This window comes from Cervus canadensis, chromosome 25 (genome assembly GCF_019320065.1).
Source record: "Cervus canadensis isolate Bull #8, Minnesota chromosome 25, ASM1932006v1, whole genome shotgun sequence".
NCBI classification, from domain to species: domain Eukaryota; kingdom Metazoa; phylum Chordata; class Mammalia; order Artiodactyla; family Cervidae; genus Cervus; species Cervus canadensis.
Window position 1 is genome coordinate 1,601,660 of NC_057410.1, and position 26,234 is coordinate 1,627,893.

General features: G+C 57.0%; 2 protein-coding genes across 4 annotated transcripts; one reads left to right on the forward strand and one right to left on the reverse strand.

Moving 5' to 3' along the window:
• The first annotated feature begins 282 nt into the window (after positions 1 to 282).
• NAB2 (NGFI-A binding protein 2) lies at positions 283 to 6,304 on the forward strand. Of its 3 annotated transcripts, none has more exons than XM_043446534.1 (7): positions 289 to 566; positions 2,034 to 2,907; positions 3,348 to 3,481; positions 3,800 to 3,851; positions 3,945 to 4,077; positions 4,278 to 4,469; positions 5,452 to 6,304. In XM_043446534.1, exons 1-7 carry the CDS (start codon positions 484 to 486, stop codon positions 5,559 to 5,561), a joined length of 1,578 nt encoding a protein of 525 aa, XP_043302469.1. In that variant the 5' UTR covers positions 289 to 483; the 3' UTR covers positions 5,562 to 6,304. The 3 variants fall into 3 exon arrangements, with proteins under 3 accessions (XP_043302470.1, XP_043302469.1, XP_043302471.1); XM_043446536.1 differs by having other exon boundaries at positions 290 to 566; positions 2,140 to 2,907; XM_043446535.1 differs by lacking the exon at positions 4,278 to 4,469 and having other exon boundaries at positions 283 to 566.
• On the reverse strand, positions 6,272 to 20,784 carry STAT6 (signal transducer and activator of transcription 6). Its single transcript, XM_043446533.1, is given in 23 exon segments — positions 6,272 to 7,659; positions 7,746 to 7,874; positions 7,985 to 8,050; positions 8,844 to 8,936; positions 9,477 to 9,587; positions 9,693 to 9,756; positions 9,994 to 10,140; positions 10,461 to 10,597; positions 10,696 to 10,790; positions 11,980 to 12,186; positions 12,500 to 12,592; positions 13,274 to 13,396; positions 13,521 to 13,608; positions 13,945 to 14,133; positions 14,256 to 14,387; positions 14,930 to 15,078; positions 15,251 to 15,303; positions 15,405 to 15,543; positions 15,953 to 16,036; positions 16,295 to 16,336; positions 16,339 to 16,435; positions 16,859 to 16,995; positions 19,888 to 20,784. Coding segments are annotated over 22 exon segments (2,544 nt in total). The 5' UTR covers positions 16,975 to 16,995; positions 19,888 to 20,784; the 3' UTR covers positions 6,272 to 7,469.
• Between the last annotated feature and the right edge of the window lie 5,450 nt (positions 20,785 to 26,234).

Consider the following 26,234-nt stretch of genomic DNA (forward strand, 5'->3'; position numbering starts at 1 on the left):
CCAAGCCCGCCTTCCACAGCCCGGCCTCGGTCACCTCAGTCTCCGACTCGGCGCCCCGGGCTGAGTCCCCGCCCCCGCCTCCGTCTCCACGCTCCTCCCCTCCCCCCATCTCCGCCTCTCTGAGTCTCTCCGCCGCGGCGTCTCCCCGGCCCGGCGGAGAGGCCCGGGCGCCCGCCCCCCGCCCCCGGCCTCCGCCCCCGGCTCGGCCCACGCCCTCCGCCCGCCCGGCAGCCAGCGCTGCGCCGGGCCTCGCTCCCCGTGCGTCCTGCGGGGGCGGAGGCGCGGAGAGGCGGCGAGCGCAGCCGGGGAGGGGGGGCAGAGGCACAGACAGAGGCGCGGAGGCTCGGAGAGAGGAGACGTGGAGGGAGGGACGGAGCCCGGACAGCGGCGGACACGGCCTCGCGCGCGGGGAAGAGCGCAGCGCGCAGCAGGCGCTGAGCGCCGGGCTCTGAGAAGGGCACCCCCGGTGGTCTCCAGCCGTCCATGCACAGAGCTGCCTCCCCCACAGCCGAGCAGCCGCCGGGCGGAGGGGACAGCGCCCGCCGGACCCCGCAGCCCAGACTCAAGTTAGTGGGCAAAGGGAAGCGGCGGGGAGTGGAGATGGGTGGAGCTGGACTCGGGAGAGGGGTCCGGAGGGCGGAGGTCGAGGAGAGGACGGGGGGAAGCGGGACGGGGGTGGGGGGTGGAGACTGACGGAAAGGGGGTGCGTCTTCGAATTCGGGGGCCCAGGGGAGCAGACAGGGATCTGATGCAACTGGAAAGACTAGAGAAAGACTAGTACCTAATTCTCCATCGCCCGTTTATTTGGGGGGCATGCCCTGGCACGTGAGCCCCCTGCAAAGAATGTGGGGGCTCCCAGGCGGCAGGGGAAGCCCTGGGGCTCTAGCTGACAATAGTGCCGGCGGAGGGCCGCTCAGCTGGCTCAGCGCGTCATTGGTATCGAGCGCGCGGCTCCGGGATCCGGGATAAGCCGGCGCCTTTGAACCAGGAGAGCATCGGAGGAGCTTTGCAGAAGCGGGGCGAGCCTTAGGCGTCTGTTCATTTCTGTAGCTTTATTTACAGAGTGGGGAGGGGAGTTTCGATGTGCAACCCCTCCCTCGAGAGGCCTCCTTGAATCGCTCCCCCACAACACTTGAAGATGTGGGTGGAAAAATGAAGGAGAGAAGGGTAGGCGGGAGGCCCCCCCGGCGGTTTTCGCCCACAGACGCTACCACTGTGGGAGTGTGTGGGGGCGGACCGGGCCCCAGAGCAGAACAATTGAGGCACCCCTCCCCTCCCCCGTGCCTGAGCTGAAGGGATGGCCCTACCAATGGAGCAGGTGGGAAGGTCGCTGCTGGAAGAGGGACCAGCTGAGGGGCCCTGGCCAGTCTGGAAGGCAGAGGAGGTCCTGGGGAGGGAGAGCAAGAAGGTGCAGAGAATGCCTCAGCCGTGGGAAAAGCTGAGCATGGGTTGGAAGGGGAGCAGAGGGTGGTCTGCCTGGCTCACAGTGAGAACGGGCAGGGGAAGGGGCCACACCTCTCCGGCTCAGCCACGTGAGCAGGATGCCACCAGGGAACACAGCTGGCCAGCAGTGGCCCTAGTTCCCGCTGTAGGGAGGACAAGGGTCCTGTGTTCACCTGAGCGTGGACATTAACTTTGTATTGTTAAGACTGCTTAGGTGTGTAGGATGGAAGGTGAGGATGGTGTTCTGGAAGAGAGGTTGGTCCAGCTAATCCAGGGGTGTACTGACTGGCCTCAGACTCATGGTCTCCTTGCCCCAGACCACAAAAGTAAACGCTGAGGATGGGGGAGCCTGGAGCCTTTGACTCCCACAAAGACCAGTCTGGCTTCTGGTCCTTCTAGCCAGTCTGGGATAGCACTGCCTCTGACCAGCGGCTGGTTCACCTAGTCTGTGCTCAAGTCTCTGCAGAGAGAGCATTCAACAGCGGGGAGGAGAAGCAGGCAGGAGAGAGAAGGCAGTTGTGAGGGTGGGTTGGTATCCAGCAGGGAACTTGCGCTGACTGCCCCCCCCACCCTGTGCGCCTCCTTCCCAGGCCCAGTTCCCGAGCCATGGCCCTGCCTCGGACCCTGGGGGAGCTGCAACTGTACCGGGTCTTGCAGCGCGCCAACCTCCTTTCCTACTACGAGACCTTCATCCAGCAGGGAGGGGACGACGTGCAGCAGCTGTGCGAGGCGGGGGAGGAGGAGTTCCTGGAGATCATGGCGCTCGTGGGCATGGCCACGAAGCCCCTCCACGTCCGACGCCTGCAGAAGGCTCTGAGAGAGTGGGCCACCAACCCAGGGCTTTTCAGCCAGCCCGTGCCTGCCGTGCCTGTCTCCAGCATCCCACTCTTCAAGATCTCTGAGACGGCCGGGACTCGGAAAGGGAGCATGAGCAATGGGCATGGTAGCCCAGGGGAAAAGGCGGGCAGTGCCCGCAGTTTTAGCCCCAAGAGCCCCCTTGAACTTGGAGAGAAGCTGTCACCATTGCCTGGGGGACCTGGGGCGGGGGACCCCCGGATCTGGCCAGGCCGGAGTACTCCAGAGTCTGATGTCGGAGCAGGAGGAGACGAGGAGGCTGGCTCACCCCCATTTTCCCCACCGGCAGGGGGAGGTGGCCCTGAGGGGACTGGGGCTGGGGGGCTGGCAGCAGCTGGGACTGGGGGTGGTCCGGATCGACTGGAGCCAGAGATGGTGCGCATGGTGGTGGAGAGCGTGGAGAGGATCTTCCGAAGCTTCCCAAGGGGGGATGCTGGGGAGGTGACTTCCCTGCTGAAGCTGAACAAGAAGCTGGCACGGAGCGTGGGCCACATCTTTGAGATGGACGATAATGACAGCCAGAAGGAGGAGGAGATCCGCAAATACAGCATCATCTATGGCCGCTTTGACTCCAAGCGGCGGGAGGGCAAGCAGCTCAGCCTGCACGAGGTGAGGACCCCAGCCTGCCAGGACTGCCCGGGACATCTAGAGCTTGACCCGCTTACCTCTGAGAGTCCTCACATTTGCCGAGTCTGTTTCATTGCCCCGTGACCAGGACCCAAAGTCCTGATCCACTCCTCCACCAAGCCCAGCTGCTGCTGTGCCTCCTTTCTCCACTGAGGGGGGTGCAGAGACACAGGCAAGAGCCCAGCTGTCCAGTTCCATGCCAGCCAGGACCCCACAGCATTGGAGGAGGCCCCTGGCATTCATAGGAAGCTCTGGGTGCTGCCCTCTGTCTTCCTCCCCCAGGAAATTCCTGGTAGTGTCAGAAACCCAACCAAGCACCTGATGGGTGGTCTCATTTGTCTGATGGAGAATGGAAGGGAGGAGGTCTGGGCAAGGTAGTGAGTGAATCAGGATTCTGACTGCTCTGGTGGTCCTCTTCACAGCTGACCATCAATGAGGCTGCTGCCCAGTTCTGCATGAGGGACAACACCCTCTTACTGAGGAGGGTGGAACTCTTCTCCCTGTCCCGCCAAGTGGCCCGAGAGAGCACCTACCTATCGTCCTTGAAGGGTTCCAGGTGAGACCCCCTTCTCTAGGTTCTTCCTCGATCAGATTCCTGTGCCTAGGAGCTGGGTCACATCCTGTCTTCCCATTCAGGGTGCCTCTCGTCCTGCCTCCCACCCGCCTTGCTTTGACCAAGCCCACTTGTCTGAGGTCTGGCCCCTCCTCCCATCCATCTCAGGCCCCCCTCCGCCCCAGCAGCAATGGTGCCTGAGCTGGGCACACCTGCTTCGCTAGCCTCTTTCCAGATTCTGGAAACGATGCATTTTAGGTTCTGCGTCTGCCACGTGTCCCTCCCCTGCCTCACTGTCCTTGTTCCTCTCCATCTTCGCAGGCTCCACCCTGAAGAACTGGGAGGTCCCCCCGTGAAGAAACTGAAACAAGAGGTGGGTTTTCCAGGGCAGACGTCGGGGGTTAGGGCAGCCGTCCCCCACCCACACCCTTGCCAAACCTCATTTCCTTATTTGGGGCATCCACAGGTTGGAGAACAAAGTCACTCTGAAATCCAGCAGCCTCCTCCCGGCCCTGAATCCTATGCTCCCCCATTCCGCCCCAGCCTGGAGGAGGACAGCGCCAGCCTGTCTGGGGAGAGCCTGGATGGGCACTTGCAGGGTGAGTGTGCATCACAACCCTTCTTACCGTGGGGACAGAGGGCCCGGGAGGAGGGCACCAGGAGGCAACTGCCTGGAGCGGGGTTGGGAGGCCTGGCCGGATGGGGGCCAGTGGACCTGGGCCTGTGGGTCTGGCTGTGTGGCTGAGGGTGGGGGCTCCGTCGCTGTGGCCCCTTACCTGACCCGTGCCCATGCCCGCAGCTGTGGGGTCATGTCCAAGGCTGACGCCGCCCCCTGCTGACCTGCCGCTGGCATTGCCAGCCCACGGGCTGTGGAGCCGCCACATCCTGCAGCAGACCCTGATGGATGAGGGGCTGCGGCTAGCCCGCCTCGTCTCCCACGACCGCGTGGGCCGCCTCAGCCCCTGTGTGCCTGCGAAGCCAGCTCTGGCAGGTGAGGCAGCCAGCAGTGCTGTCCCCAAGCACCCGACTCCCCAGGCCCCGCTCGGCGATCCTGGTGTCCTGGGGCCAGCCGGCAGGAGGAGGGCAGGACGGTGGGGCTCCAGCCAGCCAGGCCTCGGGTTGAGGAGGGGGGGACTTTGCGGGGCTGTTCCCGGTAGGGAGAGTCCACCCCCTAATCTGTGAGGGGGGAGCTAGGGGAGCAGGGAGACAGAAGGGGGGACAAAGGGGCGCAGGAAGAGGAGAGCCACGAGGAACGGAAGCCTGGCTGGAAGTTGTGCCAGTGCAAGCGGGTGGAGCAGGCGAGGCGCTGGAGTGGGGTTGCCAGCTTGGAACTGGAGGAGCCCAAAGGGGAAGGGGGATGCTCCGTGTGTGGACGGAGAGGGGGGCAGGCAAGTAGGCCGGCGGAGAGGGCCGGGCATCGCTGGGCTGAGAGTGACGCAGCAGGCAAAGCCACCAACCCTAGCTTGGTATTTTTAAACTGTGCGTGGGTGGGAAGTGGGTGTGGGGACTGAAAGGGGGGCTCTTGGAGGAGGAGCTGGGAGGCTGACTTCCTGTGTTCCCCCTGTTTTGGCTTCTAAGAAACTTGGGGGGCCTGGCGAGGTGGGGGGGGGGTCCTGGGAGGAGGCCAGGGAAGAGTGGGGGTGGCAGAGCCTGGGAAGGGGGGGAGGGGGAGAGGTCAGAGCCAAGCCGCCCCCACAGCTCCCGACAGAACCAGAAATTCCAGCAGAACGGAGGCGGGAGAGACACAGAAAGAGACACACACACACAGAGAGACAGCGAGCTACACACAGCCAGAAAGAGGAGGGGGCGCACACGCTGGGGGATGCAGCCCGGCCCCCCGGACAGGAAGTGGGCCGGAGTCAGTACTCCAAGCTCGTCCCCGCAGCCTTCTCTGCCCCCGCCTCTCTGCTCGGGCCCCTCTGTGTGCAGCGTCCACCCCACAGCCGCCTGACCTGGGGTCCTTCTCCCTGCAGAGTTCGAAGAGGGGCTTCTGGACCGATGCCCGGCCCCAGGCCCGCATCCTGCGCTGGTGGAAGGCCGGAGGAACAGCGTGAAAGTGGAGGCGGAGGCCAGCCGGCAGTGAGGGGCGGACTGGCGTCCTCAGACCGCAGGCTTCTGGCTCATGCAGACCCTCCACTCTCACCCTGCCTTCCCATCACGACCCTGGATCCTCCCCCTGCCCTTCTCCTGCCTCCCCCCCCCCCGCCCCATGGGCATAGGACTATGGGGCTTCAAGCAATAACGAGCAGGGGCCTGGCCAGAGGACAGAGGGAGGGAGCACGGTGCCCCCTCCCCCTTGCCTAGAGCAAGGAGGCGAGAACTCTGCCCCCAGGGCACTTGGGGTCCCCCTTCCCCTACACAGCACACTCCCATTCTCTCTAGTTTGAACCAGTGACACGAGCAGTTGGACTCAGTTTGGACATGGGGGACAGGGGGACTTCTCTGGGAGGGTCCAGCAGCTAAAAATAGAAACATTTCCCCCCAGATCTGGGGGCCTTGGAACACCGGACGTGCTCCTCCCCCTCTGCCCCCCCATTTTTGTGCTTCTAGTCTGTTTCTTTAATTTAACAAGTGCTGCAGTTTGCCCCCCGGCCCCCATCTCCCCCCCCAAGCCCTCGGCGTTCTCTCCTTCTTGCCCTGTCTAGGGGGTGTGGGGTCCCCTTCCCCGGCCCCCTCGGGAGGCCTGGGTGGACTCAGGGTCCTCCCTCAGCTGGGGGCTGGGCGGCAGCACCTGTCTGAGCAGTTAGAGCGTCTTTCTTTTCAGATCGTGTACAGTAGATTATTTATTTTGTTATTTTGAAATAAAATTTATTTTATGGCTTAGGATCTCTGACCCCCAAGATGGAGAAAGGGTGCATGGGGTGGGAAAGTGGAGTGAAGCTGGTGGTGGGTGGGGGAAATAGGAAAGCAGCAGCAGGTGGGGCCCCCAGTACATCAAGGGGACCACACACCTGAGTCTGGGCCCCAATTTCACACTCTGCCTCCGGGCAGGACTGGGGGTGGTGACCCACCAAAGCCACAGCCTAATAGGCAGATGTCGCAGCCACATAGACCCGCGTGGGCACAGTCACGCCCAGAAGTGAGTACATTTGGGTTAGCATATGTCCGAGAGGCCAGCATGCTCGCCGGGGCCTCGTGTGCGGTATCTCATACTTGCTGACTTCTGTTGTCACACAGGCACAGTCAGAGAGGTCAGTGTTCTATGTAGCCATACAACTAACGTGTGACATCCACATGTTAACATGTCCCAAGTGCACACGCTTTCACCTGGCCGTACACGGACTCGGCCCTTGCACTTCTGCACAATCTCACACACGTATCCTGAAGCCTCAGGCTGACTCACAAGAATCTGGAGCTGGTTGGGACTTTTTTTTTTTTTTTTTTTTAATCTGGGCAAAAGCCACATCTGTAACCAAATGTACAGACCCCACCCCACCTCCCTCCCAGGGTCTCCTGAACTGCTTCCCATCTCTCCAGGGCCGGGACCCAAGCCCATAGCGCCATCCTCGGTCTGTGGAGCAGATGTGTGCATGTGTGCATTTCCACCCGTGAGTGCTGAGCCCCGGCTTGGGGCAGGTGGAGAAATCCCCCCCTTGCCCGCACCTGTGCTGTTGTCCAGCCCTCTTCCTGCCGAGCGCCATTTTCCAAGGAGAGCGTGTGTGTGCGTGTGTGTGTGTGTGCATGTGTGTGTGTGCGTGTGCGCGCGCTCATGCGCTGCCTGTGCAGGCATGTTGGGGTGTGTCTCACTTGGAACCTGAATTTCCCTTCCACTCTCTGGAAGGGAGAGGGCAGGGGTGTGTGGGAAGGGAAGGAGTAGGTATGTTCCACCCAGTGTACCTTCTCCTGGCAAAGTCTTCTCCTGAGTAGGGAGTGGGTGGGGAGAGGAGGCCACAGCTCCCTCTCTGCTGCTGGGCAGCAGCGGGGGCAGGTGCCCAGAGCAGGCCCGTGGGGGCAGGGGAGTGGGCTCTCTGGGCTCCGCCTCCAGCTGGGGTCACCAGCTGGGGTTAGCCCTTAGGTCCAGGTGGGACATGGAGATCCCAGACTGCCCGTAGGGGGAGGGCTGCAGGAGGGGCTGGGCTCCCAAGGACCCTCCCCCGGACTCCCCTTGTCCCTCCAAGAGAAGCTTGGTTAGGTCCTGTTCCGTGGGAGGCAACAAGGGCGGGAACATGTCTTCACGGACCCTGCAGGGAGGAAGTGGAGCAGCAGTGGGATGGGCATGGTACCCACACCTCACCCCCCCAGCCTCCCCCCGCAGGCTGACACTCACCAGGTGCCTTGAGGGAACCCCCCCACCGGCTGGCTCAGGCAGCTGTCCTCTGCCATGGTCACGTCTGAGCAGAGCAAGGGCTCGGGGCTGGACACGGCGTGATCCTGCGGCGGGCACGGCAGCAAGCCCCTGCCAGCCCCGGAGAAGTAAATGAGGTGGTGCTGGGGGTCAGGCTGGGGTTGAGGCTGGGAATGAATGAGGAGCTTGAGCTCAGAATGGGGGCGGGGGTGGTCACTCACTGCGGATGAGGTTGGTCAAAGGGCAGGCTCATCTGGCTCAGGTTGGGAGGCATCGGCAGGTGAGGTCTGGAAGCAGGAAGGGGAGGGCACAATCAAAGGAGAGCTGGACCAGGGCACTGTTGCAAAGTCAAGCCCATCAAGTACGGAAACTATTTCCAGTTCCTCATCCTGATGGCATTGCCTTGGGCAAGTCATTTCTACCTGTGAGTTTGGTCCTCTTCTCTGTATAAATGTTACTCTATGCACTGGGGACTGGAGCGGGGGACAGAGGAAGGATAGATTAGCTAATTTCTGCTGTTTCTTTGGACTCTGAACTCTGCTGGTTCTAAGATCCCACCTCTACCTCAGCTCCTATGGGGGGAAGATGTCCTGCCTTGACTGAGAGTGAACACCTGAGTGCTACCTGGAGAACAGAAATGTCTGCCACTTCCAGGCCAGAAAGATAAACCTATACAAATCAAGGTAACAGAAAAATGACAGTAGATTTCAGAGGCAGGAGAGAGAATACTAACACTTGCATAGCTCTTACTAGGAGCTGGGTTCTATGTTTAGCTTTATACATACTACTAACTCAAATTAACCTTCACAATAATCCTGTGAAGTAGGTATTATCATCATTATTCCATTTTACAGACGAGGCATCAGAGTTAAGTTACTTGCCCGAAGTCAGCAAGTGGTGGAGCTGGAATTTGAACCTGGATCTTAACTATTAACACCTCCATGGAGTGGACAGAAAAGACACGGGGGCTGGATTTTTGCCACACCTTCCTCACTGAAGAGCCTCTCTTCACAAATACAAGTGCCCATCCCCACTGCAGGGGGTGACCCAACCCCATTCCCCAGAGGTGGCCCCACTTACTCCTGGAAGGCTGGCAACATATTGACTGATTCTTCCCGGGGGAGGGCTGGATATGAGGGGATGGAGTGAGAGCGTGGTGGGTACACTTGGGGCCTAGGGAAAGAAAGCAGACTCTTGAGGCCAGCCCTTCTCCTGGATACTCCCAACCCCCTACCCAGGAATCTCGGGGCTTCCCTGGGGGCTCAACGGTAAAGAATCCGCCTGCCAATGCAGGAAACATGGGTTTGATCCCTGTTGCAGGAAGGTCCCACATGCCGTGGAGCAGCTAAACCTGAGCCCCACAACTACTAAGCCTGAGCTCTAAAGCCCAGGAGCCGCAACTGCTGAAGCCTATCAGCCCCAGAGCCCACGCTCTGCAACAAGAGAAGTCACTGCAATGAGAAGCCTGTGCACCACAACTAGAGAGTAGCCCCCACTCGCCTCAACTAGAGAAAAAGCCTGCACAGCAAGGAAGACCCAGCAGAGCCAAAAATAAAATAGGTTTTTAAAATTCTATTTTTAAAAGAAAGTTGGGGGATCCCTTTCAAGCAAAGGAAATTCCCCACTTCAACCCCCAGTGCCAACTCTCCCCATGCCCATGCTGAATGCCTGCTGGCACAGACCACTCCCAGTTCTCTCTCTCAAGCTTCTTACACCATATCTGGGCAGAGCTGCAGGTTCATGGAGGAGTCAGGGGCCATTCCAAGATCGTAAGAAGGCACCATGGTAGGCATTTGGGGCTCTGGGGTGGGAAGTGGTTGGTCCCTGGAGGAGGGGAGGAGGCATGTGTGACTGACCAGGGGATGATGCCACACCTCCTGCTTACAAGTAAGTGTCAGCCCCGCCCTCCGTCCACACCAGCACACTCACCTTTCCACAGTCATCTTGATTGTAGCTGGGACATAACCCCTGCCATCCTTACCCATCTGCTCAGCTGTTGTGGGGAGGAAAGGACAGCCATGGAATGCTTCCGGGTTAGGGAGGGAGGGAGCTGGAGAAGGTGAGCATGGATGATGGGCAGGGTCCAGAAGCAGGGAAATGATAATGGGGGAAGAAGTCAGGGATGATGGGGTGATGATGACACCCCACAGCAGGTGGGGTGGGAGCAGCCAGGAGCAGGGAGGAGGTGGACCGCAGGAGTCAGAGCTGCCAGCCCCGGCTCACAGCTCACGTTTGTAGTGGCTCCGAAAAGCCTCATCCTTGGGTTTCTTGGGGTAGAGGTTTTTGAGCTGAGCGAGGTCCCGGATTCGGTCCCCAAGTGAGCGAATGGACAGGTCTTTGGCAGAGAACGGCTGGATGTTCTCTATCTGTGGGGAGCCTGCATAAGGAATGACGCCATGAGTCCCCTCCATCCAGACTTGCTTCCCCTTCCCCAACCTACCCCCATGGTTGGACTCATTCTTAATCTACCAAGGAAAGGAGAGGAGGAGCTGGTGTGAGGCTCCCACCAGTCCCCATTCCCACCAAACTCCAAGTGAGAGGGAAGAAGTTTAGGCCACAGAAGAAAGAAGAGAAGTTGAACCTAAGGAATAACTTCCTGAAGATCAGGGTTGGCATCAAAGAAGGCCAGGACCTTTCTCAGAAGAAGCCCCTGAGGGTACAGTCATAGAGGCAGAGGAGTGGCTGGGGTGACCTCACCATCCTGGCCGCGGATGACGTGGGCAATGGTGATGCCCCCAATCTCTGAGTCACTGAACCGAAGGAGGAAGGTTCCATCAGGCTCGTTGAGGAGAAGGCTCGTGACGTACTGTTTGCTGATGAAGCCAATGATCAGCCTACCAGGATGAACGAGAGGATGTGGGTGGGGGTGTGGAGGGTGTGGAGCAGGATCTGGAGGCCCAGATCCTCAGGTCACCTGGGAGCAGGGACTCACCGGTCTGACCAGTAGCTCCGGAGACAGCGTTTGGTGAGATCCAGGACACCATCAAACCACTGCCAAAAGGTGAAGCCACGACCCAGCAGGATCTCCTGTGGGGAGAGGGGAGCTGGTGTGAGCACAGGCGGGCAGAGTGGGAGCCTGGCTGGGCCAGGCACTGGGCTGTGAGCACCGAGGCGGCAGAGTCACAGGCCTGGGGGACCACGCTGCGCCGGAGACCCCGTCAGCGACAATGGCCGGCACTCAAGCTGCCCGTGTGCCAGGCGTGAGTCCAGTCTCTTGCCATAAATTACTGCATCTGATCTTTACACGTCTATGGATGAAGATCCCATGAGTATCCCATCTTACAGATGAAGAAATGAAAGCCTAGAAAGATCAAATAACTTGCTTCTTACACAACCAGTGAGAAGCAGGGCTGGGATTTAGTCCAGGAAGTCTGGGCTGGGCCCCCTCATAACCACTGTGCTCCACCCCCTCCCGAATGAGGCCTGACGGAAGTGGTGTCCAGAGAAGGCAGCTTGCAGGATGTAAGTGTCCTGTTCCCTTTGCTAACACATCCTCTTGTCGTGTGGGCTTTTCTTTCTTCCTTTTTTAAAAAAGAGATCAGTACATAATAGCATTGACTCAGCTGGTCTTCAACCAAGACACCCAGACCGCCATTCTCCCCCGTTTTTGTAACAGATCCCGTCCTGAGCCACCTTATTTTGGGGGCAGTAAAATGTAGTAGCTAAGAGCAAGAGTCAGAAACATGGCCTCACTTGCTGGGAGGCCTTGGAGAAACTACTTAACGCCTCTGAGCCAGTTCATCCTCTATAAAATGGGTGTAATAGTGCCTACCTTAAAGAGCTTCTTGTGATGATTAAGTGAGATAGCATACATACAGTGCTCAAGTACAATCTGGCATATACTAAGCAGTCGACGCACGGTCAATGGTGTTACTGCGTTTGTCCCTGTGGGATTTTGTCCTGGTTTTTGCAATAAGAACTATTTTCCCAATGGGTCAAAGTCATTTCGAATCAAAGCTGTGTTTACACACAATCTGGGTGAGTCATGCAAATCACTAGCAAAAGGGAGGACAGAGGGCCCCCAGACAAAAACTAAGGGGATGCCAGAGAGCCAAGGGGTTTTCCTGCCTGGGCCAGAGCAGAGGTCCTCCTGATGAACGTGGCGGGGCACTGTGAAAATCCTAGAGGTCGGTCCCTGGGCAGAGGCTGGGGAGGCCCTGAGTGCCCCAGGGATGAAGAGCTTGGGGGCGGAAGATCCAAAGGGCAGGGGAATGACCTTGTTGAACTGTGACCAGGACACAGAGCGGTGCTGGAAGGCCTCCATACTGAGGCTGTTGTCATTGAAGATCTTCTGGGCCAGGAAGAGGAAGTGCTCTGGGAGCAACCCCCGGTTGGTCCCCACTTCAGCCATGAACTTGAGGTTCAGCGTTTCACACATCTTCTCCCAGGGCACCCGCTCAGCCACCACAAAGGGCACGCGGTCCTGGGAGGGGAGGGGAGAAGGGGCGGGAGCCTCAGGCTGACGTAGCCACTCCTCCTCAGGAGGGCCTGCATCCTCCCCCGGCCCCAGACTGTCCCTTCCCAGCTTGTCCCCCTGAGTCTGCTTTTCCAACAGCAGTCTAAGGTGCCACCACAGAATCGGTGTTAACACTGGCGCGAAAGGAGGTCATGACAGAAACAAGTCTATGAGGAGGACTTATGGCCACTCTCAAGTGTTCACACCAGCCACCCCACCAGCCTGCACCCAGCCCCCAGGTTACAGACCCTCCTCCCCCCAACTCCGGGCCTCGCCTCACCATCTCAGAGAAGGCATTGTCCCACAGGATGGTGGCTTTGGCGTTATTGTCTTGGTTGCCGTGGACGATGACCACCAGGGGCAGAGACAGGGCCTGAAGCAGGGGAGGAAAGGGAGTTCTTGGTACTGCGGGACAAGGGGGCCTCTGCAGAGGGCTGGCTCTGAGGGTGCCCGGAAGCTCCTGAACTCCCACCACATAGTTAAAAATTCGTGGTGTGTGATCGAGTGCTTTCTGAAGCTGAATTATGGCCTCCCTGCTGAGATGTGGTGAGGAGCCAGTGCTATGCAGCCAGACCTCCAGGTTTCAGATGCCAGCTCCAGCATTCAGGAGCTGTGTGACCCAGGCTGAGTGCTCAACCTCTGTGTCTGTGTTCTCATCTGCAAAACGAGGCTAGTAAGAGTACCTCCCTCGTAACGTTCACGGCGCAAACCCTGCGTGTGTGCGCATGCGTATGACTTAAAACAGTGCCGTTTTAAGCGCCCTGGTCTAAGAAAAGTGCTTCAATATCTTAGCCATTGGCATGGCTAAGGAAAATAGTTCTTCTCGCAAAAACTGGGACAGAATCCCACAGGGACATATGCGATAGCACGCACCATCGTTCCCCGGAGTGTGCACTTGAGTTCTCGTCCTCCCCACTCCCCTTGGAGCCCCAACATGCATGAACCCCAGACCCGCAGGGCGCAGGGCATCCATGAGGAGTGAGGATCCAGGCCTCGGGGTGTTGGCCGGGGCACCTGGGGCCCCTCCTTGGGCGGGGCTGGGGCCCAGGCTCACCTGGAGCTGGATGGGGAGTTTGTTGGGGCCGAGCGTGAGGCTGGTGGAGAAGAGCACAGCACACTTCTCCTCGGTGACAGATTCGGTGCCCTTCCGCTCACACCGCTTGATTTTCTTCAGAAGCTGGGGATGGGGCGAGGGCGAGGGGGGTGAGGGCAGAAACTGCTTCTCCTGGGCTCCGCACACCCTCTCGAGGACACTTGCCTGGCCTGAGGACCCCGCCCACTGCTCCCCAAAGGCCCCTCACCAGGTTCTTGAACAGTGCAGAGCAGCAGTTCCCAGGGATGCTGTTCTCCAGGGGCACGGTGTTGTTGATGATCTCCCCGGTGCTCTCTCTGCCAGGGCAAAAGTCAGAGAGGGGCTCGTCCCGACCGGCCCAGGAGCGGCAGGAGCTTGAGTCCACAGGTGAACGGCCTGGACTATTGGTCCCTAATCTCCATCTCCCTACTTGGGTTCTTGAGGGAGAAGCCCCCATCTTAGCCAAATCAGGATGCTGCCACCCCTCTCCAGCACTGGTGGGTCCCTGCCCTTCCTCTGGCTTGACGGTTACCCAGGGTCCCCATATCCCACAGCCCTCCCTCCCTGTCATCACCAGCCCCCTTCGCTGTGCCGGTCCCCCAGGCTCCTCTGGCCTCCATCACCCCCCCAGGCTCTCTCCAGCCCCGGCTTACGCTCCAGCTCCGGGCCCCTGGGGCATGCTCAGCTCCCTCGCCTGCTTCTCCGTGACCATGTCGGCCCTGACCAGCGGAGGCTTGGCTGGGGCCCCCAGGAACCGCAGGCCCAGCAGGAATCGAACCCCGGCCTGGAACTTGGTCTGAGTCTTCAGAACCTGGGGGGGCTGCTTTTCCACCAGGAAAGAGCTGGGAGGAGTGAGGAAGACACAAGGGAAGTGAACAGCCGGTCCCTCTGGGCGCCGCCCCCCCACAACTCTGACCCTCCTGCTTCCTTGGGGTCTGCTCTCCACCAGCAGGGGGGCTCATACCTGGTGACGAGTGTACGCAGGACTTCATCCAGTCGGCTAATCAGCGCTGCCCGGGTCTTGGGATCAAGCTCCCCACCAGCTGCCCCCACCTCCTGCTGCAGCTGGGAATAAATGTCCACCAGGCTCTCACACCTGGGGCCAGGACCATGGTCAGGGGCACAGTCTCCCAGCCTGCTCCCGGCCCAGAACGCCCCTCACCCCTCAGCCCAGGAAGAAAGCAGGGCAGTGTGTGTGGAGGGCTGGGGATGAGCAGTGGGCCCGACTGCAGGGCGCCGGGGCTGAAGGGGCTGTGGGACGCGGCTTGGCTCTGCGCAAGGGCCTGGAAGCTCCGTGGAAAGGAGCTGCCCCGTCCCCAGGGCGTCTGATACCCAGGTCCGAGGCCAGCACGCATGATGCTTTTGTGCACATTGAAAGATGCCCTGCCCAGTAAACCAGAAGGACTTCCCAGTCCTCTGGGTATGGAGCTCGAAGAGGAAAGTACAGGCTGGAGGAATGCCCCTGCTGGGTCAGCCTGGCGCACATGTGCAAGACATGGGGGGCTCTGCCGGAACTGGCTTCTCCGAGTCTTGGTCCACCCCGAGACCCTCTGGCCTGGTTACTCTCTCACACCTCCAGCAGGGAGAGCAGGTGTCCACCCCCAGCGCATCCCGCTTCCCTGTCAGCCCTGCCCCCACCTCTCTTGTAGTGGAGCCAGGCTCTCCTCAAAGGGCGCCCCATTCCCTGCCAGCTGCTGTTGCCGCTTCCATATCTGGATCCTCTTCAGCACCAGAGCCTGAGCGGCTTCCAGCTCACCAACGGTCTCCTGCAGCAGCGTGACCAGGGCCTGTGGGCAGGTGGGGCCTGAGCCGGAGCCACACGCTTCCTCTTTGCCCAGCTCTGGAGGGTAGGCCTCCCTTTCTCACCCCTCAGAGGTCTACTCACCATCCCTCCACAGATCTGAGACCCTCAAAGCCTGCACTTTGGGCTCAGTCTCCGCGTCTCAGCCCATTACTCACCTCACTTGGCCCAGCCCCGTTGGCAGGCGTTTCTATCAAGCTGTGCAGAGACACTGGGGGTAGGGCAAAAGTTGGGGTGAGGACAGATTTGAGAGGTTCAATCAGGGCTGAGATCCAAGAGGGGGCGGCCCCCGCACACCCCCCGGAACCCCACCTTGGCCAGCCTCAGCACCAGGCTGCAGGGCCTCCCGGAGAAGGCGAGTCTCCCCGACCCGGTGCTGCACCCTCCGTAGGACTGTGTTAAACTTGAGTTCCTCCTGCTTCCAGTGGAAGGACATTGGCAGGTGGTGGAACTGCAAGGAGAGACAGGCGACAGGTGAGACACTCTGCCCATCCCTTTTCACTCAGCCTCCACTCCCTACAGGGGTGCCCACTCCCTTGCTCTGCAGACGATGGACCACTTCCCTTGTCTCGCTCCCTTCTCTTCCTTGACAGTTCTTCCTGACATTTTGGAATCTTCTGGAGATAACAGCTCTGTATCACTTGCCCTTTCCTCCCCAGGCCCCTCATTACCCTCAGACCCTTGCTGGAAGCTTCTCTGAGCTTAACTTGGGGCTCACTCTGACCCCAGGAACCTCCTCTGATCATCTTGGACCTAGAACACTGAGCTTTTCCTGAAGTTCAAATCCCTTCTAGTTTCTCATGGCTCAAGCTAAAGTTCCCGGGGGTTGAGTTGGGGTGGGAGGTGGGGTATCACAATACCTGCTCCATGACAGCTTTTTTTTCACCTTGAAGTATGTGTCGGCAAGTGGCCACCAGCTTCAGGGGGTCCCTCTGATATATGCTCTAGAAGTGAAGGGTGGTAGCTGGGGTTAGCCTCGCTCTCACCCATGTCATTCTCCGGCACCAACCCCCCCATTCACACAGGAACTCAGAGGCAGCACAATCATAGACTCCAGAAGTTTGCATGCATTTGCACGCTTTTAAAATCTAATTTGCCTGCTAGCTAACAGCTAACCAGAGGAATACCAACTTCCTTCCAGCACCCAGGGCTCACCTCGCCCTAGGCCCCACCCTGGCCCTGTGCCCCCCCGCTGCCCCCACCTCCAGAGTGCTGATATGTTGCAAGACGGGGCTCCCCTCTCCCCCTGCTCTCCGGCTGATGTCTGGAGGCTCTGGACAGTGGCAGAAAGTAGGGCGCTGGCCATGTTGCAGCAGAAGGTGTCTGAGCCGACAAGGAATTCCCTGCAGGAAGATCAGGATGAGGCCGCCTCAGGCCAGGGATTCCTGGACTCTAGTGCCTCCACCCCACAGCAAACAGCTCAGCAGATCCTTCCTCCTCTTTTCCTCCATCCAGGCCCGCCGCGGTCCTCGGCTGTGCACGCTGTTCCCCAATTTCCCAGCTGTTGTGGGTGGTGCCCTTGCCCCAGCTCTGACCTCCCTCCTCTTTGGCTGAGGTTCCTAAGGGGGTGGGGAACTCCAAGTGTCAACACGCCGTAGTCTGGTTGATACGGTACAGACTCCCGGCTAAATCTGGACCACTGCACGTGGAACAACGAGTCCCAAGTCTCAAAATGGGATGAAGAAAACCTAATGAGACGGAAGGTAGGTGGGTGGCAGGGGGGGGGGGTGCCCTGTGGGGCTGATAAGGGGGCAGCCAGGACTCACCAGGGCTGGTTCTCCAGCCAGTCACCCAGGAGATGCCGCAGGTGTTGAGGAAAGTCGACATAGAGCCGCTGCAGTTTTTCTGGGGGCATTTTGGAGACCAGCCCCCACAGAGACATGATATGGGGTTTGGAGGGTGCCTGAAGAAAAAGAGGGCTTCCCTGGTAGTTCAGAAAGTAAAGAATCTGCCTGCAATGCAGGAGACCCGGGTTTGATCCCTGGGTCAGGAAGATCTCCTAGAGAAAGGAATGGCAAAGCCACCCTAGCATCCTTGCCTGAAGAATTCCATAGACAAAGGAGCTTGGCGGACTACAGTGCGCGGGGTTGTGAGATTCGGACATGACTGAGCGGCTGACACTAAGGCTGAAGAGAAAGGACAGGGTTACTTGAGGGCTGGCCTTTGGGGGCAGCCAAGGGTCTCCCATAGACAGCCCTTTTGGAGACCGTCAGCCCCATAGCTCTCAGCCGGACGATGTCCAGCCAAGACCCTCCCTGGCCAAGCCTGAGACAAGGTATTTTCTTCAGCAGCAAGCATGCGGGTGGGAAGAGCTGAGCTGCAGCCAGCTGGGGGAGGGGAGGGCAAGAGACAGGGCAGTGGGGAGGAAGGGAAAGCTCTCTGGGAGAAGGCAGAGAATGTGGGTTGAAGCTCTAGACCCGGCTCTGATTCTGTTGGCAGGAAACCTCCCCTCGGAACTTCCCTGGTGGCTAAGACTCCATGCTGCCAACGAAGGGAGCAAATCCCTGATCAGGGAACCAAGATCCCACATGACCTGTGGCATGGTCACAAGATTTTAAAAACAAACAAACAAAAAGAAACCTCCCCTCCGTAGACCTCAATCTTCTCATCTACAAAATATGAGGCTTGGGTAAAGTATGAACTTTCCAAATTTTTTAAAGAAGTAGACCGTTTTAGCCAGTTACGTAAAATTGGAATTTCTCTGTTGAAATCAAGTGTGGTAGACCTGGAATTCTACCACTTCTTGCTTCCCTCTCTCCACCTCTGGACCCCAAAGGTGTCCCTGGAGAAATCCCTCAAAATTCCAGGGTTCCATGAAACAATCTGAAAACTGCCTGGCTAGATGAGGAAGAAGAAGATGGTAGAGTAATAATAGCGATCATTCATTAAGCACTTACTATGTACGAGGGATTACACTGAGAACCTTACCTCACTAGAATCTTGCAACAATTTTTAAAATATAAAATTATCCCACCACAGGCAGAGAAACTGAGCTCAAGGAGGTTCTGCAACTTGCCAAGGCCGTTCTGCAAGCGATTTGAACCCAAGTGGGGATAAACCACCACTCTGTGCCCTTAGGATCCCTTCCGGATCCAGACCTCATAATCCCAAGAGAAGGGGGTCAGGGGAGGAGACCTGAACAAGGGGAGATGGAGCAAGAGGAAAAGTAGAGAGAACTCAGGAAGGAGAAAAAGTGAGGTTAATAAGCCTGCAGCCAAAAGCCTAGAAGAGGGGCGGGGAGCCTAGTGGATTACAAGGAAGAGAAGGAAAGAGGCAAGAGGCAAGGAGATGGGAGGATAGGGAGGAGGTGGTCGCCTCCCCATTTCTAGGTGGACTGCAGGGCAGAGTGGGTAAACCAGTGGTTCCCCAGGGGTCTCTCAGTTCATGTTTCTCAAAATGTCCCTCTTCCCAGAGATGACAGAAAGAATGGGGGTGGAAACTCCCTAGGTCTCCCTCAACCCAGTTAGCCCCAAGTTCTCTGGCAGCACCGTAGCTTCTCCCCTCTCCCAGGACTCCCAAAGGAACGGAGAACAGACAGGCCCCTTTTCTGGAGATCCGTGCTCCTCCCCCAGTTCCTATATCCCCCTGACCCCTTTTCTCCCAAAGGCAGAATCCTCCCCCTCCTGCTCAGGGTCCTCTCATAGACCTTTCTCTACACCCGCCTTGGGGTGGGGCATCTTTTGGTCTGTGTTTCAAACTCAAGGGAGGACTCCATTCCTCCTTCCCGCTTCCTCTCCTGTTTCTCAGGGTGCTCAGACCTTTGACCTCTGTCTCTACCCTACCGGGACGGAAGTGATCCCTAAGTCAGAGGCAGCCCCCCTTTCTCCATACCCCCTAGATTAGGAAGAGTGACCAGCTTCCTGGCATGGCCCTGCCTTCAGATCTCCCCCACTCCATCCTCAGACAGCGAGGGCCCAGACTTTCCCCCACTCCCACCCAATAACCAGGCTGGCTCAATCGGCCTGCCAGGCCAGGGGCATCTTCTGCTGTAAGCCCCCCTGAGCACCGCAGGGAGGGAGGAGCCACGGCCCGAGGGGGCGGGGCCCGCGTTCCCTTCCCCCTGGGGAAGGGAAGTCCAGGATCTTCACCAGCCCCGCTTCGGGGCCTGAACTGCACCTCAACCCCCGACATTCCTGGGCCCTCTGACCGTGGGGCCGCAGGATCAGAAGTCAAAAGCGCCTCTCTGGGTAGCCCAGTGTGCGCGGCGGTGGGGGCGGGGAGGGGCGCGGGGAGGCGGAGCCAGTTAGGCACCGGGAGGGTTAACTCCGTGACGCCGCCGGGCCAAGCGTGGAGCAGTTTTGAGGGGGAAATTCCCCCTCCTCTGGGGCACCATGAGGTTCTACTTCTGGGACACGCTCACCCCCTGGCCACACCCTTGAAGAGGAACCTTTGTGGGGGGCCCGGAGAGGGGTCTGCGGAGGACCCACTGCCCGCTGCCATCAGCGCCCTAGACGGAGGGGCGGCCACTGCCCCCCAACCCGGAGCGCAGAGGGGCGCCTGCTCGCCCTCCTTCCCCTGCGTTAGCGCGTCCTGGCGGTGCGGGGGATGGGGCGTGTGGAAAAAGTGACCCACGCTGGGGAGGAGCAGGGCGACTGCTGGGCCCGTACCCACCCCAGATTTCTCTGATATTTCGAAACTGCCAAAACTCAGTAACACCAGCCACCAGCCCCAGCTGAAACAGTTTCCTGGGGACCATCCGTTCTGCCCAGGCAGGATCCTGAAGGGCACTCCCCTCCGCCCCCCGCGTTGAGAGTCAGAGGCCCCCCACCCTCCCTCCTTGGAGGCATCCCCTCACCTTGGCAACCCCTCTGTGGTCGGCTCCCTCTCTCAGCGGGCTCTGCCAGGCCCCATGAGTCTGTAGCTCTGTCCAGCGGGTTCAGGACTGGCCCTGCTAGCGCCCCTCCTCCACCACCACCACCAAAAAGAAGAGAAAAAAAAAAAAAAAAAAAATACACACGCACACACACACACACACACACAATCCTCTCCCGTCCTCCCTCTTCAGAGTAAGCAGTGGCTGCCCCAGCCCGCTGTTTCCGGCTTCTCCGACTACCCAGGTCCCTCCCTGGAGCTCTGACGACAGAGAGAAGAGAAAGTGGGCTGGAGGAGGAAGAGGAAGAAAGTGGGGTGAGCATGTGTGCCTCTGGTATGGAGTAGGGGAGCCAGGACTGGTGCCAGGCTGGAGGAAGGGCTGATCCCCAGTTACCCTGTCCCCCATCGAAAACAATCCACTTTTCCCCAGAAAGTCACCGAATATCAAGCAGAGACGTGCCACCCCAAACTGCAGCCCCTATGCTCAAACTCTTGCAAGGGCCTGGGGTTTGGGCTCACTAGGGACTTGGGCTCCCCCCTCGCCCCCCGGGGGCGCCTCTGGAAAAAGAAATCCCTCTGGGCTCTGCGCTCCCTCCAGTGGAGGACCCTGAAAGCGGCTGGGGAGCTGGGACTCCTCGGCCCCCCTCCCTGCTGGGTGGGGAACGCCTTAGAGGTCTCGTGACCCGCTGATGGGAGGGAGTGGGGGAGGGGACCGCCAAGCTCACAATCCTGTAGGCCTCCAGGGGTGCCTGGGACTGAAAATCCTTTCTGCCACCTCCTCATGGGGTACTTCTCCGGACACCCAGGTAGGAGCTGGCGGCAAGCTGGAGTTGCTGCCTGTAGGTTCCCAAGGGACAAGTTTGAATACGAATCTGCTGTGCAACCTTGGCAAAGTTCCTATCTGTTTCTGGGGTAAACACTGAGACACACCCAGAAATAAACGTGCATGTACACAACTTCCCCAGCCAGAAGGACACTCCCTCTCACGCACACACAGGCTGACACACACGCGCGGGCAGGCTCACAGACGCGTCAGGACTCAGAGCCACATGCAGTCACACGGACACACACTCACACACACACGGCTTGCTCAGCTTCTGAGTCATCGCTGTCACCAGTGGACGGTTTTGAAGCTTTGGCTGGAGGAGGAGCTGGAGGAGGCCAAGGGGGCTTCAAGCCCCCAAGCCTGAGCGACGGGTGTGGGGAAAGGGTGGTCTCAGGAGTGGTGGAAGGTGGGAGGCGGTTTCTACTCCCCTTCTCTCTCCCCCAACAGGGCTGGGCTCAGGGGCCAAAGCCAGGCTTATGCTGCCCCCTGGCGTCGGAACTGATCCCCAGAACCTGGCTCCTCCCCCTCCCATCCACGTGGATGGGCAAGTGTGTGCAGGTCCCAGTGCACAGCCAGGCAGAGGGTAGGAATTAAGAACTTGGGCCCTGGAGACAGGCTGCACGGGTTCAGATCCTGCCAGCAGTCTAGCTGCACAGCTCTGGGCTGTTTACTATTAGTGCTTCAGCTTTGTCGTCTGTAAAATGGAGCAAATAATAGCCTTAACTTACAAAGTTGTGAGTGAAATGCAATAATAGATGTGAATGATGCCTGCTACACAGTAAACGTCAGACACTCTTTTATTGTCCCAGAACTAGCCAGGCAGGAGCGAGACAGAAGAGCCTCTATCTGACATAGGGTCCCCAGATTTGAGGGTAATATTAATGCCACAAAGGCAGAGGCTGTTGGAGGTGTGTGTTTATATATTTATTGTGTCTGTAAGGCAGCCAGTTGGAGAGGAGGGAGAGCTGGGGCGGAGACGGCAGGCGGGGACCCTGTCCCTGGGTGTATACAGCCGGCAGTGCTGCGATCAATCGCAGTGCGTGCACAAAGGCGCTCATGACACATGCATTCTGTGTGCGCTCAGGGCACCCACTCTGCCTGCTGACATCCAGAGACAGTGACTAAACTCAGGCCTTGCCACCTAAGGGTCTCCGGAGGGCCATGTCCCCCAGAACTTTGGCAAGAGAAGCGGAGGCATGAACTTGGGTCTTTACCTTTGACTCCTTTGGGGGATAGGAAGGTGAGAGGCACATACAAGTAGTAAAACAGTATTTATTATCATCTTCTCTAACTGACTGCACGGACGGGGAGGCTGTGATGTCATCAGAGGAATTATAGGCGTATCTGACGTGGGTCAAGCTCCACTCAAAAGCCTTGTGACTGTGTCAGCCTCTCAAATGGAGACTAGGGTTGTACCCACTTGACACAAGCCAGGGTGAGGTGTTGAGGGTGCTGAGTCGGAGGAGCCGCTCACCTTCAGGTCGTATAAGTGTGGAGTAGGCTAGACTGCTGGTAATGACATCCCCCACTTGCATGTCCCTGAGAGTCGGTTCCTTGCTTGCCTCACCCTCCTCTGGGCCCTGCCATCCCATCAGCAGCTGTGAAGAACGCAGGAGGAAAGGCAGAGAAAAAAGAACGTTGCAGTCTGGGAACTGCAGGTTGCAACCCAATAGTGAGTCACGAAATCAATCAGGTGAGTCTGTTTTTTTGCTGAGGCAGGGAGTTAACCAACCAAAGGAATTCACTCTGTCAGAGTGCCGGAGGCTAGAAGCCCAAGATCAACGTGTTGGCAGGGTTGGTCCCCTCTGAGAACTGAGAGGACTCATTCCAGGCCTCTCTCCTCAGCCTGTGGATGGCCATTTTCTGTTCATGTGGTATTCTCCCTGCATGCAAGTCTGTCCCCAAATTTCCCCCCTCTATTGCCAAGCCACATAGGATCCTGTTCCAAGACCAGAGGTCGAACCCAACGCCCCGGCAATGAAAGCACCAAGCCCTAACTACTGGACTGCCAGTGAATTCACAAATTTCCCCTTTTTCTAAAGACACCAGTCATAATGGATTAGGGCCCACCCTAAGGATTACCTCTGTAAAGACCCTGTCTCTGAGTGAGGTCACATTCTGAGGGACTAAGGGTACCTCCTATGAATATGAATTTTTGAGAGATATATGATTTCAACATACTAATATATGAATTTTTGAGAGGCACAGTTCAACCCATCACAGTGAACCTTCACCACCACTGTTTAAAAACAACGTAGAAAATAAAAAAATAAATAAAAAATAAAAACAAAGTAGAATACAAGAGAAAATACCAGAATGCATGACACAAAGTGAAGATAAGTAGTGTCTAATGAAATTTGTTTCACTTTTACGTATTTACTTGAGTTCTAGGTCTTGATGGAAAAGAGACTTTTCAGTGCTGGTTGTGATCAAAAACAAAGCGCCGTCTGGATGTTGGTAACCACCACACGGGGCTTCCCTTGTGGCTCAGTGGTAAAGAATCCACCTTCAATGCAGGAGACACAGGCTCGATCCCTGGGTCAGGAAGATGCCCTGGAGAAGGGAGTGGCAACCCACTCCAGTATTCTCGCCTGGGAAACCCCACGGACAGAGGAGACTTGTGGGCTACAGTCCATGGGGTCGCAAAAGAGTTGGACATGAAAAAGAAAAAGAGAGAGAGACATGATTTAGCAACCAGACAATAACTATCACATATCACTTTGTATTGCTTTTTAATTATTACACGGGTACATCCTTCTCTGACAAGGACATAAGTTAGGGCAGGGGCACATATCATCCTGTAGATGCTGCTATGCAGCTAGAAAAAAACAAATTTATCCTTCCTAGTCAATACAAAGACTACCATTTACCTCGTGTTTACTGTACCTGGGGTGAGCTGTTTTACACATATTCTTATGTGAGGACTAAACTTAGTGATGGATTAATGGCAGGAGCTTAGTACATTTCACAGCCAAGATGAATGCAGGCCGCATTTAGGAGCACTGGACAGCGGCCTGACATTTGTGGGTGGAGGACTGAAGGATGGGGGAAAAGTTCACAGAAGTGTGGGAAGCTGCTTTGGGTCCCTAGGCAGCTGTGTCTCCCAGGCCTTTGCTCTTCCCACCAAATTTCCATTCACCTTGATCCCAACTCACCATTTAGATTAGAGGAAGCAGACTTATCAGTTGGAAACTCCTCCAGTGTCCTGCTCCCTGCCAGCAGACATTTCATCCGCACCTGCACCCTCCCTGCAGGCTCGGAGGAGAGACTGTCTCTGCCCCTGCCGGAAGGATGTTCCTCCGTCCGTGCTCAGGACCTCATCTGCCTCCCCAGGCACTGTTCCAGTCATTATCCCCTCCATCCTCCAAATCTCCAGCCTCTCATTCATTAATTACTGCAGGTCATTTTCTTTTGGTCACACCTCACAGCTTGCGGGATCTTAGTTCCCTAACCAGGGATTGAACCTGGGCCCTCAGCTGTGAAAGTGCCAAGTCCTAAGCACTCGACCACCAGGCAGTTCCTTATTATAGCTCTTAACCCTCAACATACAAGCACATTCGAATCCCTCCACCTTTAGAACAGTGCATTGAACTGGTAGCCAGCAATCCTCCCAAAATCTACGTCCAGTGAAGTCAGTAGCAGAGTGTTGGGTGTCTGTTCTCAGACTCTCATAGCCAAGACAGGGAGTCGGGTTTGTCAACAGCGATGTCTCACATCACAGCCCAGCGTCGTTAGGACTGTGACTCCGTGGGAGCATGTGGGAGGGGCACCTGAACTACGTGGGGGAGGGGAGAGATCCGGGAGGTGATGCCCAGACTGAATCTTAAAGGGAAAAAAGAAGTTATTCAGACCAAGGACAAGAGGAGAGGTAAACCGGGAAGGGAGTCTCGCATGTGCAAAAGCATGGATGCTGTGGGAGCGTGGCACCTTCTGGAAATGGGTAGTAGGTGGCAATGGGGAACAGCAGAGGATTTAGGGCAGGTGAGCAATGTGATGAGATTCAGTAGAGAAACTACCCTGGTTGCAGTGTGGAGAGTGGATTGATTGATTGATTGATTGATTTTAGTGAAATGCTCCTTGCATTTTATTTTGCTTTTAAAAAGGAGTGAGCAAAAGAATACTAAATAAATAAGAATATTAAATGGAAACAGATCTGAAGGGCACACAGTAGCCTATCTAACACTACAGTTGGTTTTTTTTTTTTTCAGTTATCTATTTTTTTTTTAATTTATTTTTATTAGTTGGAGGCTAATTACTTTACAGTATTGGAGTGGTTTTTGTCATACATCGACATGAATCAGCCATGGATTTACATGTATTCCCCACTGGAGAGTGGATTTAAACAGTAAATCTGAAACTGGGAGAACTGTTCAGAAGGTTAATAATAATGAAGAAGGGGACCATATGGAGGAGGAGGAGAAGTGAAGCACTGTGGAATCAACCTGGTGAGGAAGAGAAGTAAAGACAAGAGCCAGTGGGAAAGGAAAGAATAGAGTCAAGGAACTGGAAGTCTCAACCAGCCTAAAGATCAGACTTCCTGGGGGCAAGGGAAGGAAGGAATTGAAAGGTTGGCATGTTGTGGTCAGAGACAAAGGGGTGAGATTCCATTGAGCTCTCCTGGGAGGGTGTGGTAGAGGTTGTGGCTATGGGAGTGAGTGGCTACGGCAGAATGGAGGTGAGTCGTTGGAGTTGAAGAGACCAGGGACTACCTGCATGAACACTGAAGCCACCTGGGTTTGCTAAAGACCTGAGGTGGCAAGGAAGACGGTGAATCAGATGCCATAGTCCTTCTTCAAGGAGAGTGGGCAAGTGACCAAATGCCATGCCATCAGTGGATGGCAGCAGAAGTAATAACTAACATTTAATGAGAGCTTATGTGTTACTTCAATGCCTACTTTTTAAATCATCCAAGTACTGTACATTTTATTCTACAACAGTACTATGAATTAGAACTATGTGCCCAGTGTGGTGAAGTGAAAGTCGCTCAGTCATGTCCCACTCTTTGTGACCCCAAGGACAATACAGTCCATGGAATTCTCCAGGCCAGAATACTAGAGTGGGTAGCTGTTCCCTTCTCCAGGGGATCTTCCCAACCCAGGAATTGAACCAGGGTCTCCTGCACCTCAGGCAGAGTCTTTACCAACTGAGCTATCAAGGAAGCTAAGTCACTAGTCAAATGTGACTATTTAATTTTCATTAAAAAAAAAAACAGTTCTTGGGACTTCCCTTGTAGTCCAGCAGCTAAGACTCCACGCTCCCAGTGCTCGTAGTTTCCTGGTCAGGAAACTAGATCCTACATGCCACAACTAAACTTTCCATGTTTCACAACTAAGACCCAGTGCAGCCACATACATACATAAATAAACAAACATTAAAAAATAAAAAACCATCCCTCACATGTACTGGCCACGTTTCAAACACTCAGCAGCCACCTATGACTAGTGGCTACTGTGTGAGCCCAGACATGGGACGTTTCCTCCCATCATCACAGGAAGTTCTGCTGG

Excerpts from the sequence above, each read along its gene's own strand:
- NAB2 (XM_043446534.1), top strand. The coding sequence starts at position 484 with ATGCACAGAGCTGCCTCCCCCACAGCCGAGCAGCCGCCGGGCGGAGGG. Across the intron at positions 3,852-3,944 it reads TGAAGAAACTGAAACAAGAG|GTTGGAGAACAAAGTCACTC; the intron begins GTGGGTTTTCCA and ends GGGCATCCACAG. Across the intron at positions 4,470-5,451 it reads TGCGAAGCCAGCTCTGGCAG|AGTTCGAAGAGGGGCTTCTG; the intron begins GTGAGGCAGCCA and ends TTCTCCCTGCAG.